An 11,008-nucleotide genomic window follows, 5' to 3' on the forward strand; every position below is an offset into this window, starting at 1 on the left:
CCCACCCTCTTTCCTTTCCCACCATGCTGAGCCCCTCAAATAGAACAACATGAGAAATGCTTAAAAAAAATAATTAAAAAAAGGGCAGGCGATAATCTTCTGCTTCTATGGAGCAAACTGCTGCCCTGCGGACCTACAGGGGGGCTGGTCCATAAATCCAGTGGTGGTACTTTAAGAAAAATTAATATCACACATAAAAAAAAAGAAAATCATTCAGTCCAGCTTGGGTTGGAGGTTTCTCGGTAGTGTAGCCTTGCAGCGTCCTCCGCCTCACTGATAATGGAAGCATGCCACATTTCACACAACTATGACCACGATCACTTCCTGCCCCCCCCCACCCCTCACCTCCCCACCCACTCCTACATAACCTAGGATTGTCCACGTTTGAGATTTAGCTTTGTTCTCATGTCTGAATGCGTTTTGTGTGTATCGGTGACAAGGTCCAGCATCATCATGGGGCACACGCGGTGTCATCGTCTCTCACAGTGTCTCTTGTTCAGCAGGAGGGTGGTGGGCGTGGGGGTGCTGGTGGAGCGGCGGCAGCAGGGACTGAAGGGGCGACTGTGGCGTGGTGGGCGGAGACTGCTGCAGGGGGCTGAAGTGCGCGGCGGTGTGGGGAGGCGAGGAGCGGTAGCAGGAGTAGGCGGAGCTCCCGCCCAGGGTGGTGGTGGGCGAGGCGGGGAGGCCCCCGAGCCCCGTCGGGGAGTCGATCAGCGGCTGGTTGTAGTAGAAGAAAGCACACTGGTGGATGAAGGTCTCGATGATTGTCTGGTAGGTGCGCGTGGCAGTTAGGGCGTCCATCGTGGTGAAGTCGGGCCTCATGAGGGTGGGCCAGAAGCAGATGGACAGGTTCTCGCTGGTCATCAGGTTGACTCTGCTCAGCTGGCTCACCCTGGGAACAAACACACATCATCTACAGCAACACACAAAAAAGCAACCAATACTTATACTAATACTAATACCAATAGTTTTCACATTTTGTAGCGTTACGACTGCAAAGGTCTTTTAAGGCATTTTATGCGACAGACAAACATGAAGAAGGGCGTGAGCATAATGTGGAAACAAAAGGATGCAAACCCACCTTCTGCTGCAATGACAGCGGCATATCGTTTGAGATTCTGACTTACAATGAATGAAAGTTTTCCACGTGACAAAATGTGGAAAACGTTCAAGGACTTACACGGTCAAAACAAACGCAAACCAGTCCATCGGCTAAACCGGGACTGAAATCAGAAAGCTTACCTGTTCAAGTGGCTCACTACATATCTGAAGACGTCATAGTTCTCCTTGGGGAACTTCCTCAGGACGTCCTTCATGGCATACAGCCTCTGCTCTCGGTCCATGATTTCTGCACAAACACAGAGTTCTCTCAGCTGAACTCTGTCACTAGCTCGTCGGGACAACGTTCCTCCCCAAATACCGCAAACACACAAAACAATAGCAAGACCAGATGAGCTCCCATCCCTCCTAAGGAAATAATCGTTTTATGTTTTGTGCGAGGACCCTCCCAGCCCAGCAGTGTTTGCTTACTGAAAGCGTCCAATAGCTCCACCTGCAGAGCACAAGGCACCAGGGGCTCAGGCAGCTCTGAGAAGAAGCTTTTGAGAGCTCCAGCCACAGTGTTTATGGCGAAGTCTTTCTCCACCAGGTCTAATCCGTGGTCTGAAGGGGAAATGACAACAAAGGTAGAAGGGATCAGATGAGAAAGCCAGAGCGCCGGTTTCAGTCATCACCAGCAGCAGCCTGTCACTTTCCTTTTGACAGCCCTACGTTTATGTTTTCAGAGTCAGATAAATTACACATGAGCAACTCACCTTGTTCAAACTGCTTCTGCATGCTCTCCATCTCGGACTTGTTGCCACTCACACGGTACAACCCCTCTGTGTTCAGGCCTGGGAAGACGAAGCAAGCAGAGAAAGAAAGGTGTGTGTGTGTATGTTGAGGGAGGCATAGTAGCAAAAAAGGAAAAGCACAAAAGGTTCATCGGCATTTCTGCAAACCGGCATGACTATACAGACGCTTTCCAAAAGCACCAAACAAATCACGTGATCAGGTTACAAAGCCCTGAAAAAGAAAAAAGCATGTTTTGATTGTTTGGAGCTCTCCAGTTGTCTTCATGGACTAAACAAGGCTCCAAAGAAAGAGCAAAACTGAGCTTTCATATCACTTTGTTTCAGCTTTTGCCTCTGCGACTTTCTCCAGGTTCTCAGTAGCAAACCTTTGGAAGCGCTCGCCGGCATCGACGCGTAATGTAACCTGAGCAGCATAATCTCTGATTCTTTATCGCAAATTGCTACGTCTCAGGCCTTTAGTTTGACTTTGTGCGAGTTCCACATATAGAGAAAATCTGTCGTCAGCAGATGTCAACTCAGCTCGAAGGCTGAGGGGAAAAACAACAACAAAAAATACAAATCTTACGAGGAAAGCATTCAGAGACATGAGCCTTTCTGTTGACTGGGACCTCCGATGGATTTTACGAGGCCGGTCCATTTGTTTTGTTGTGAATTGGCGCAATATGAATAAACTGAATGTAACCTTTAACCTAATTATCAAAACTGCAAACTATGGTAAAAGGACCACTAGTGGTAATTTTACTGATTGTAATGATAAAAAAAAAACATCTTTGTATCAGAGAATTGGCTGTAAACTGGAGCAAATTAGCCCAAATAAAGAGAAATGAGTGGTTGAAGCGAATTGTTCCCCAGAGAAATTACTCAGAGAGGAAGTGAAGTAGAGAAAATGTATTGTTTAATATTGTATAAAAATCCAATAAGTCTAAACATTAAATTAAACCTAACCAAGTTTTAGATGCGTGTGAGAAGCTGTGCTGCTGGAAGTGCAAAGACACTGGATCTTGAGCTTATGTTGGTGATAAATCTATCTGACCAATTTTTATTTTATTTCTTCAAGTATGCAGTGCAGCTGGGTCAAAATGTGATTTTTGGATATTCAGTCTTTTATCTCAGTTTTAATAAACTGAGATATTTATTCTTTTATCTCCGTTTCAATGAACTGAGATAAAAGAACAGATTTTATGAATTCTACATTTTTTTTTTTACATATCTTCACCAGATGCAGCCCATATTATGTGCACTAAGGCAGTATGTTTTCAAAAGAAGAATACAAACACACTGACTCATACACAAATGACTGGGTGTTATTGTGTTTGTCTGGTCAGTGCCTTTAGTGGAAGCAACACTTCAAGCTTATCTGGCAGTCTTCAGCTAGCGGAGATATGGACAGCGCAATCTGGAGCATTTCTGCTGATTCCAGCCGATTTACGAATGAGTCAGCACTGACCTTAACTGAGCATAATATTTGCTTTAAAGCAATTGTTAGATGAGCATCGGCTGCCTCGGCATCCGGTTAGAAACAAAGGATCAATGTAAAGTAAACATATATTGTGTTCTACTGGCCAGTAAATGATAAGAAGAAATACATATTAAAGATAATGATCATGAAAAGATAACTGAAGCATTCTTGTTTACCAAATCACTCCTACAAATTAATACATTTTCAGTTTTCCCTTTTCAAATATTAAACTGTTCATTATGACTAATTATTTTCTCTAGTCTTTCAAAAAGCACTTAAGTCTTTATTAACGCACAGAAACACTTTCATTTTTATAAGTGGCGTAGGCTGAATGATAGGATTATTAAAGTAGAAATTCTCATTTTGCTCTTTAATTATTTAAAGCCCCAAACTCGGGAAGCTGAGCCCTGAGTGTCGATCGGTCCAAATCTGTAAGAAATAAACTTTATGTACTTTTGAAGTCCAGCTTGCTCGAACCTAAATGAACATTTAGGTCTGTAATCTTCTCAGTGCACCAAAGGAACTCACCTGTTTTCTCAATGAAGTGGACGCACTTCTCTATGAAAAGTGGAATTGGTCTGTCTGGGGAGACCACACTGGCTAGTGGCACTCCAAAGTAACAGCTCTCCATGGGCTTGGGAATCGATGGACGCGGCTTTGGTCTTGTTTTCTGCCAGAAATGAAAACAGGATTTTTGATTAGTTTAAAATATTCATCAAAGCCAGGTTTCCCCTCACAGTGGCTGCTAATTCTCAAGGCTTGTGGATCCATCTCACTGGGTTATACCTCTGTGCTGGAATTACTTCTGTACTCCATAGGCTGAAACAAAATAGTCCTTAATGATAATATTTAACATTTGGACAAAAACTACTGTAATTTCTCTAAGATTGAGAATAGAAAAGGTTGTAATAATACAAACCTTGGCTGTTCTCCTGAGGCTCTTCAGAATGTTCCTCTTCTTTGGGTCCTCAATCTCCTCATTAACAAGACTGTCGCCTTTCAAAGTCCCAAAGTCGTCATCTTTGGACTTTGACAGAGCTCCCATTTCATCGTCGCTGCCTATAAAGCTTGTACGGAAACTGCTAAACTTGCCCAGACGCTTCGAGCGGTCGCGGTACAGTCGGGGCTTCACTCCGATCGCTGAGAACTTCCTCCTTCGCTCCAAAGAGCTGCTGTCTGCCTCGCTGTCTGAGCCATTTCCATTTGAATGCATCCTGTTGGAGTTGCGGATGGTAATGATTTTGCCCTGGGTGCTGTCATGTGGGACTGAGTAGATGATTTCTTCGTTGCTAGGGCGGGGCTTTGAGACGGCATCAATGGGTTCGGCGTAGTCTGAGGGGTCGTAACCCACATCTCCACCAGGTACCCAGGTAACAGCAGAGGGCAAGGACCGACGATGACCTAGGGTGTCTATGTAGGGACTACGGCTAACCTTCCGGAAGTCAAAAGTGACACCTGGTTTTACCCTCACTTGGGGGGGTATTTTGTTGTTGAGCTTATTTTCAAAGTCTCTGATATCAGATATGACAGAGATGTCACTGGAGTCCAAGTCAGGCATGTTGAAGCCGCCGCCGTGAGAGGAGAGAGTGCCGTCGTAATACGGTGGAGAAGGCTCTACGTCATCCTCCGAATCCACAAACATGGTCACGGGACTGGGAGAGATGCAGCGTGGGGAGTATACATTTTCAACGGTGCACGCTTCTGCAACGTTGTCATACATATGCGTGGCCTCCACAATGTTGCGCTTCTCTACCACCTCCATCAGAAATGAATGGAACATTTCTATTCTGTGCAGGCCTCCCACCACTCCCCCAGATCCACAAACCACACTATTGAAACGACCCTCGATCTCATGGGCCAGCTCCTCCCCCTGAATCAGCTGTTCACAGGCAAAGTCGCTGTCGGTGAGCTCAGCCTGACTATCTCCTACTGCCAACAGCTGAACGGGGATAATGTCCTGAACCTCACATAAGAATGCACACAGGGTCTCCAGGGAAGCTTTCCGGGTGACTGAGTACACAGCAATATAGCCGTGCACTAACCTGCTCTTCCTTAAAGTGAACGAGGCATGATATGAGAGGAGAGAAAGCTCTATGGCCAGCTTGTGCCCCCCAATGGTCTGCTCTAACAACACAGAAGTGCCACTATTCGACATAGGTCTGCAATGCTGATGCATCAGGAAAGGAGACAGGAGCTGTTCAATGTCATAGGGGTCTCCACACATTAAGCACATGACAATGCGTAGGTCTGCCTCTTGGGCTGGCTGATGTGGAGAGTCTCGGAGGCCGGGAGGCTCAGGGAGGAGAGGCGGGGAGCTGCTACTAAAAGATGTGCTCCTTCGAACATCAAGAAGGCCTCTCAGCACCTGATTGATCTGAGTCTCACTTACATTGTGCCCATAGCCCACACCGGGGGAGGCTGGGTCTAAAAAGCTACACTGTAGTCTCCTTGCAACTTGTTGTCCCTGTGTTATTAGGTTTAAGGCAGTGTCTCCACCTATATCAACATATGAGCCCACTCCTCTTTTAGTGACTAAAAGAAGGGATGTTGGCAGTTGAGCCAGCTGGCTATCCCTTCGACCTAGAGTTGATTCCCTAAGTCGCTCAAGACTTTCTACCACATAAGACAGAGAATCTTTTGAGTTATACAGACAAAGACATCCATGAGGGGTAAATGTGGGGGTGTGGAAGGAGTTTACTGGAAGACGAACGTTCCCCTCAATGGGCCGCAGTGTCAACTCATACATCTTCCCATCTAAAACATACCAGTCATCATTTGTGCACAGAGCTCTAATCTCATTGGCAAATTCTCTGGCCAACCCATCCTTACCTAGGATGACCAAATTAATTCTATCAGCTTTGGTGTCCCCAAAATGAGCTTTCACATCAAAGAAGGGGTAACAGGTGGGAAAACGAGATGCTAGGAGTTGCTCAATCTTAGAGTCTCCACAGTGAGGGCTACTGGGGCATGTTTCCTTGGTGGGGTGATAGACAAAGTGAATATGCTTCAGCACAAGGGCATCTCTTTCAGCAGGAAGCTTTTGCAGCGCCTTAAACCTCTGCTCCTCTCCCAGAACCTCCTGAATTGCTCCCATCTTTTCTTTGCTAGGCTTGGCATCCACTTCAAGCTCATAAAAAAGCTCAGAGTATTCAAGCAGAAGCTCCTGGAAGTCTTCTTTAGCACGGTCAATAATCTCCTTTTGATGGCGGTTGTACAGGTCCAAGTACTCCGGCTCCTCGAGCCACTGATAAAACTCCTCATTCATGATGAAGCTGCGGGCCTCCTCCCATGGTTTACCAGGGGTAACAAAGGGAGAGGATGCTAACTTTTGCTTAAACTCCTGTCTTATTTCTGCACGTCTACATTCATTTCTTAGATGTTCCAGATGGGCATTGAATATATCTTCTGCTTCAGCAGTCTCCAGAAGATCAGAGGGGATTCGCTCATCCTCCATGTTGTCTATGTGAGATGTATCTTCCCATGGAGAATCCTCCAGAACCACAAACCAGTGAGTAAAGTGCTGCTTGGACTCAAGCACTTTCTGCACTCCAGACCAGCTCAGCTGATCTATTTCATCGAGATCCGGCACCAGTGAACTAAGTGCTAAAGGGAGAGTGCTAAGATATATCCTGCGACGCCTCTCGATGTGCTCCTGCTTCAGGCGGTAGACGTGCTGTTGAAAAAGCTTTTTGCATTTAGCTGTTCCTTCCAAGAAAACATATTCTTTGTACTCTGGTGAGTTGTTCATTCGTCGACTGGCATTTAACCAAGTTTCATTATGATTCTTGACGATACGGTTAATGAGCCACTCGTAGCGATCCTTGGCTGAGGCTATCTGCTGACTCTGGAGTTTCAGGGCTTCAAAATAAGGTATGATCTTGGGCTTGCCCCTGCCCTTATCAATAAGCTGAACCAACGTGAGGAAGGCTAGATCCACATTAATATTTGAGCGAGCAGAAGTCTCGACTACTGGGAGGCTTTTCTTTGTGATCGCAAAGGTATGCGCATCTTTGATGTAGCGCTCAACACCTTCGTCACATTTGGTCAGCACCAGCACGATGGGCTTCTTGGTCTTGCTGAGCTGGCCATAAAGGTTTGTGACGAATTTCAGCTGGTCATCAAAGTTACGGTTCATGCCGCGGCTCACATCAACACAAAGCAGGAAGCCATCAACCTGCAGTTTCCCTTCTGGCATTTGCTTTTGCTCAAAGTCTTGCTCCAAACCCAGCTGATCTGTGCAGAAGTACATGAGTTTCTCTGCCGAGGCCAACTTGGTCGCAGCCGCTCGTTTGATATAGGGCTGCATAGCAGTGCTACGGTGTGGCTGAAATGTCTGGTCATCTATGAATTCGGTTTGCTCCACAACATGCATCCTGCACTCAGGGCCCTCCTCCAGGACCCGAGACACCTCCCCCCAAAATAGAAAGTGGTCATTGTTAACCACACGACCCCCAAAGTCACTGGTGCTTAAAACTGATGTGTGGTCCAGGTAGAAATCGTCAGCACTGGGTCGCACAAACCGATTGCACAGGCAGGATTTGCCCACCCCACATTGCCCCTTCTCCTTCTCTGTTCCAGACAAACCCACCACAATGAGGTTGTAAATGGGCGATCGTGCATCTTGCTTTTTCGCCATCATAGCCTTTCGAAACTCATCCTGCCACAAACAGGCACTGAATAAAAGAGATCACTAATATGCTCGTCCGTCTACTGCTGATCCACCGAACAGATCAGATTGCTCCTTCTTCTGCTGGGCGTCAGTTATAATAAATAACAGTGCAGTGATAAGAGCAGCAGGTCCTTTCATTCATTCCTTATAAGAGTCACATCCTGTCAAAACAAACAAAAAGAAAGGAAGTCAGACAAAAAGAGCATTTGTTAATCAAGAAAATGTACAAAAAAAAAGAAACTGAACACATTTGGAAATAATGAAATTACCAGTAACTTTAAATTTTAAAAAACTTATATATCCAATAGCAACATGCTTCTAAATGCTGTGCTATGTGTACCTCTAAAACAAGAATTATAATTTAACACCAAGCTGACCTTTTTTTGCACACCATCCTTATTGTTTCAGCGACAAAATAGTCTCTTTTGCTCATCAATATTAAAATATCAATTATTTACCAAAGTGTGACATTGTGCAAGCAAAAATTACATCAATTAGTTGCGCACTGTGTGAAATTATTCTGTTGGCTTTCTTACTGTACAGCTCCAAGATTTTTTTTTTCTTTAGTAAAGCCCTATTGTATTTCTTTGGCATCATCATTCATTACAAGCCAAACCTACTGAGGGGAGTGTTACAGAAACATTAATGCCAGCCATTATAATATCTGCTGGCAGAAGCCATTGATTTTTCTCACACTGTGGTAGCAGCCAAACCTGAAAAACACAGGTTTACGCAAATTTCCATGAAAAAGGGAAGCTTATTTATTATCAATTGCAGCGATGCAGCGACAACAATGCAGGATGACGGACTAGTTTGACATGTTTTCTTTGTTGTGAGGACATATTCTATTTTGCAATGACTTTTTGCTGGAACTCTGCATATGACTGGCCCTAATGTCAGTTTTTGAATAAACCTGCTGAAAATTTGACTAAAAAACCGAGCTTTAGCCAGAGTAACACTTTCACTGGTGACAAATTAAAAGATATCGGACCAGGTCTTTGCATTTTACCAGGGATAATTTTATACTGTAACCAGCAAAATTACACAGATTACTCTCAGCATTGCTCAGCTGATCTAAAAAGAAAACAAAAAAAGACAGGGACTGAGATCCAAAATCTAAGAACAAGCATGTTGGGAGTGGCTCTTCAAGTGATGTATCAGCTGATCAGTGAGTTTAGTGACATGCATATAAATGACTGTGCTGTCGACACGCTGTTCTCTACTTGTTTTTAAGCCAGACAAATAGTGCCACTACAAAAGGGGGAAAATGACCAGATTTACATTCGTGATATTGTTTATCAATAGGAATTTTCAAACTTTGATTCATTGGAACATAAATGTTAACTTAAATGCCTTCAAGCCCAACCGTCTATCCTCCCATCCCCCAACTATCTTCTTATGTCAACAGCATAATCAAACCACATAAGGTAGCAAAATGTTTAATATATATATGTGTGAGTGTGTGTGTGTATTTATATAAATTTGAAATAAACTAAACTCTCAAATTATAGAAGTTTCCCATGTTTAGGTTAAAAGTCAGAAAGTTGAGGTATTTCAGAAATTATTCATGCTAAATATTCCTGAGGGGAAATGGGTGAAAATCTTCCAAAATAAATCTGCTGGGTTTTGATTTATATGCATCTAAAAAACATGTTTAAGCTTTTGTTTTTGGATATTAACTTCAATCCCCACCATAGTTTCACCTTCTAAACTCAAAAATATGTTATGGTTTTCAATGTTGGTTGTCCAACCATTGCAAAACATATATTTGCAACATATGCAACTATTTAGCTGCACAAATAAAGAAAGGTGCTCTTCAAGGATCAGTATTTGAGGCATTTCTTTTTAAAAAATAATTTATATAAACAATCGAGGGATAACTGTAAATATATATATATATATATATATATATATATATATATATATATCCAGTTATAGTTCACTTTTAAACAGATGAAACAATCATCAGTCATCATCAGCAGTAAACTCCATTTTACCTGTTCTACCAAGTCAAAGCTTTTTTTTGAATGAGTTAAATATTTAACACTAAAAAGACTATAAATATAATCTTCACATGCTCCTCCTCAAACCTACTAACTAATAAAAGCCACTAGAAAAATAATTTCCCCCAAAAACATTCAAACACAAGTACAACAAAGCAAAAGATGCCATAAACTTTCTCACCCCATCTATTTTTAAAGCACAGATAACTGCTTCTATATTAGTACTGATGCAATGCCATTATGATGGCCACTTCATAAGGTAAAACTAATAATACGAAGTGACCTTGGCTACTTCGACATTACCCAAGCAGTTATATTTAAAATACCAACAAAAAAAAAGAGGTGACACAATTTGCCCTTTCTTTAAAGGCAAAGTCCAGCAGGGTCAAAAACAAATGTGGGCAGCTGAGCTAGGCCTGATGCCCGAATAAACAGATATTTAAAAAAAAAAAAAAAAAAACTGACCCCTTCTGAGCAGTGATCTGGAGCGCAAATTCAGCTCGCAGGGTTGTATAACCCGCTTACAGAGACAAGTTCTGTGTTCCGCTAAGGATTACCAGTGAACATTGGCTTCAGGGTGCTCAGAGGGGCTGACCACGCCAGGCCTGCTGCCTAATGCAACTGCAGCGCCGGGGCTGTGGACTGACCTGCCCTGCTGCACGCCGACACACAGCGATTAAAGGGAACCCACTTCCACCCAGTTCGTCTTGGGTGTGAGCACTCGTCAGCTTCTCCGGGTCAGCCAATAAAGAAGCCGATCGGGCATACATACCATCGCGTTTCTCCCCTTTTCTCCTCTCGCATCTGTCAGGCCAGTGCTTGCCGCAGCCCTCGCCGCCGCCTGATGTGCATAAGCAAAAGCCGCAGAATAAACGCCAGGAACTGCTCCCAAATAACACTGATATCACAACGCTGCGTATGGCGTGGTCAGTGGAAATGAATCCCTATCACACATTGTCTGGATTCTCGCCCCCTTCTTTCTTTTTTTTTTTTTTTTTTTTTTTTGCAACAATGTTTTTTTTAT

The 11,008-nt window shown here is 43.7% G+C and overlaps 1 protein-coding gene across 1 annotated transcript; it reads right to left on the reverse strand.

Annotated features, from left to right (window-relative positions):
• Window positions 1–397: 397 nt before the first annotated feature.
• arhgap35b (Rho GTPase activating protein 35b) lies at window positions 398–10,972 on the reverse strand. Its single transcript, XM_015049490.1, has 7 exons — window positions 10,757–10,972; window positions 4,232–8,142; window positions 3,841–3,982; window positions 1,815–1,892; window positions 1,531–1,662; window positions 1,243–1,348; window positions 398–892 (listed from the first exon to the last, which is right to left on the reverse strand). The coding sequence occupies exons 2-7, from the start codon at window positions 7,949–7,951 to the stop codon at window positions 481–483; spliced, it is 4,590 nt and encodes a 1,529-aa protein (XP_014904976.1). The 5' UTR covers window positions 7,952–8,142; window positions 10,757–10,972; the 3' UTR covers window positions 398–480.
• Between the last annotated feature and the right edge of the window lie 36 nt (window positions 10,973–11,008).

This window comes from Poecilia latipinna, unplaced genomic scaffold (genome assembly GCF_001443285.1).
Source record: "Poecilia latipinna isolate Pla-1442-1.1 unplaced genomic scaffold, P_latipinna-1.0 Scaffold949, whole genome shotgun sequence".
Lineage (NCBI taxonomy): Eukaryota > Metazoa > Chordata > Actinopteri > Cyprinodontiformes > Poeciliidae > Poecilia > Poecilia latipinna.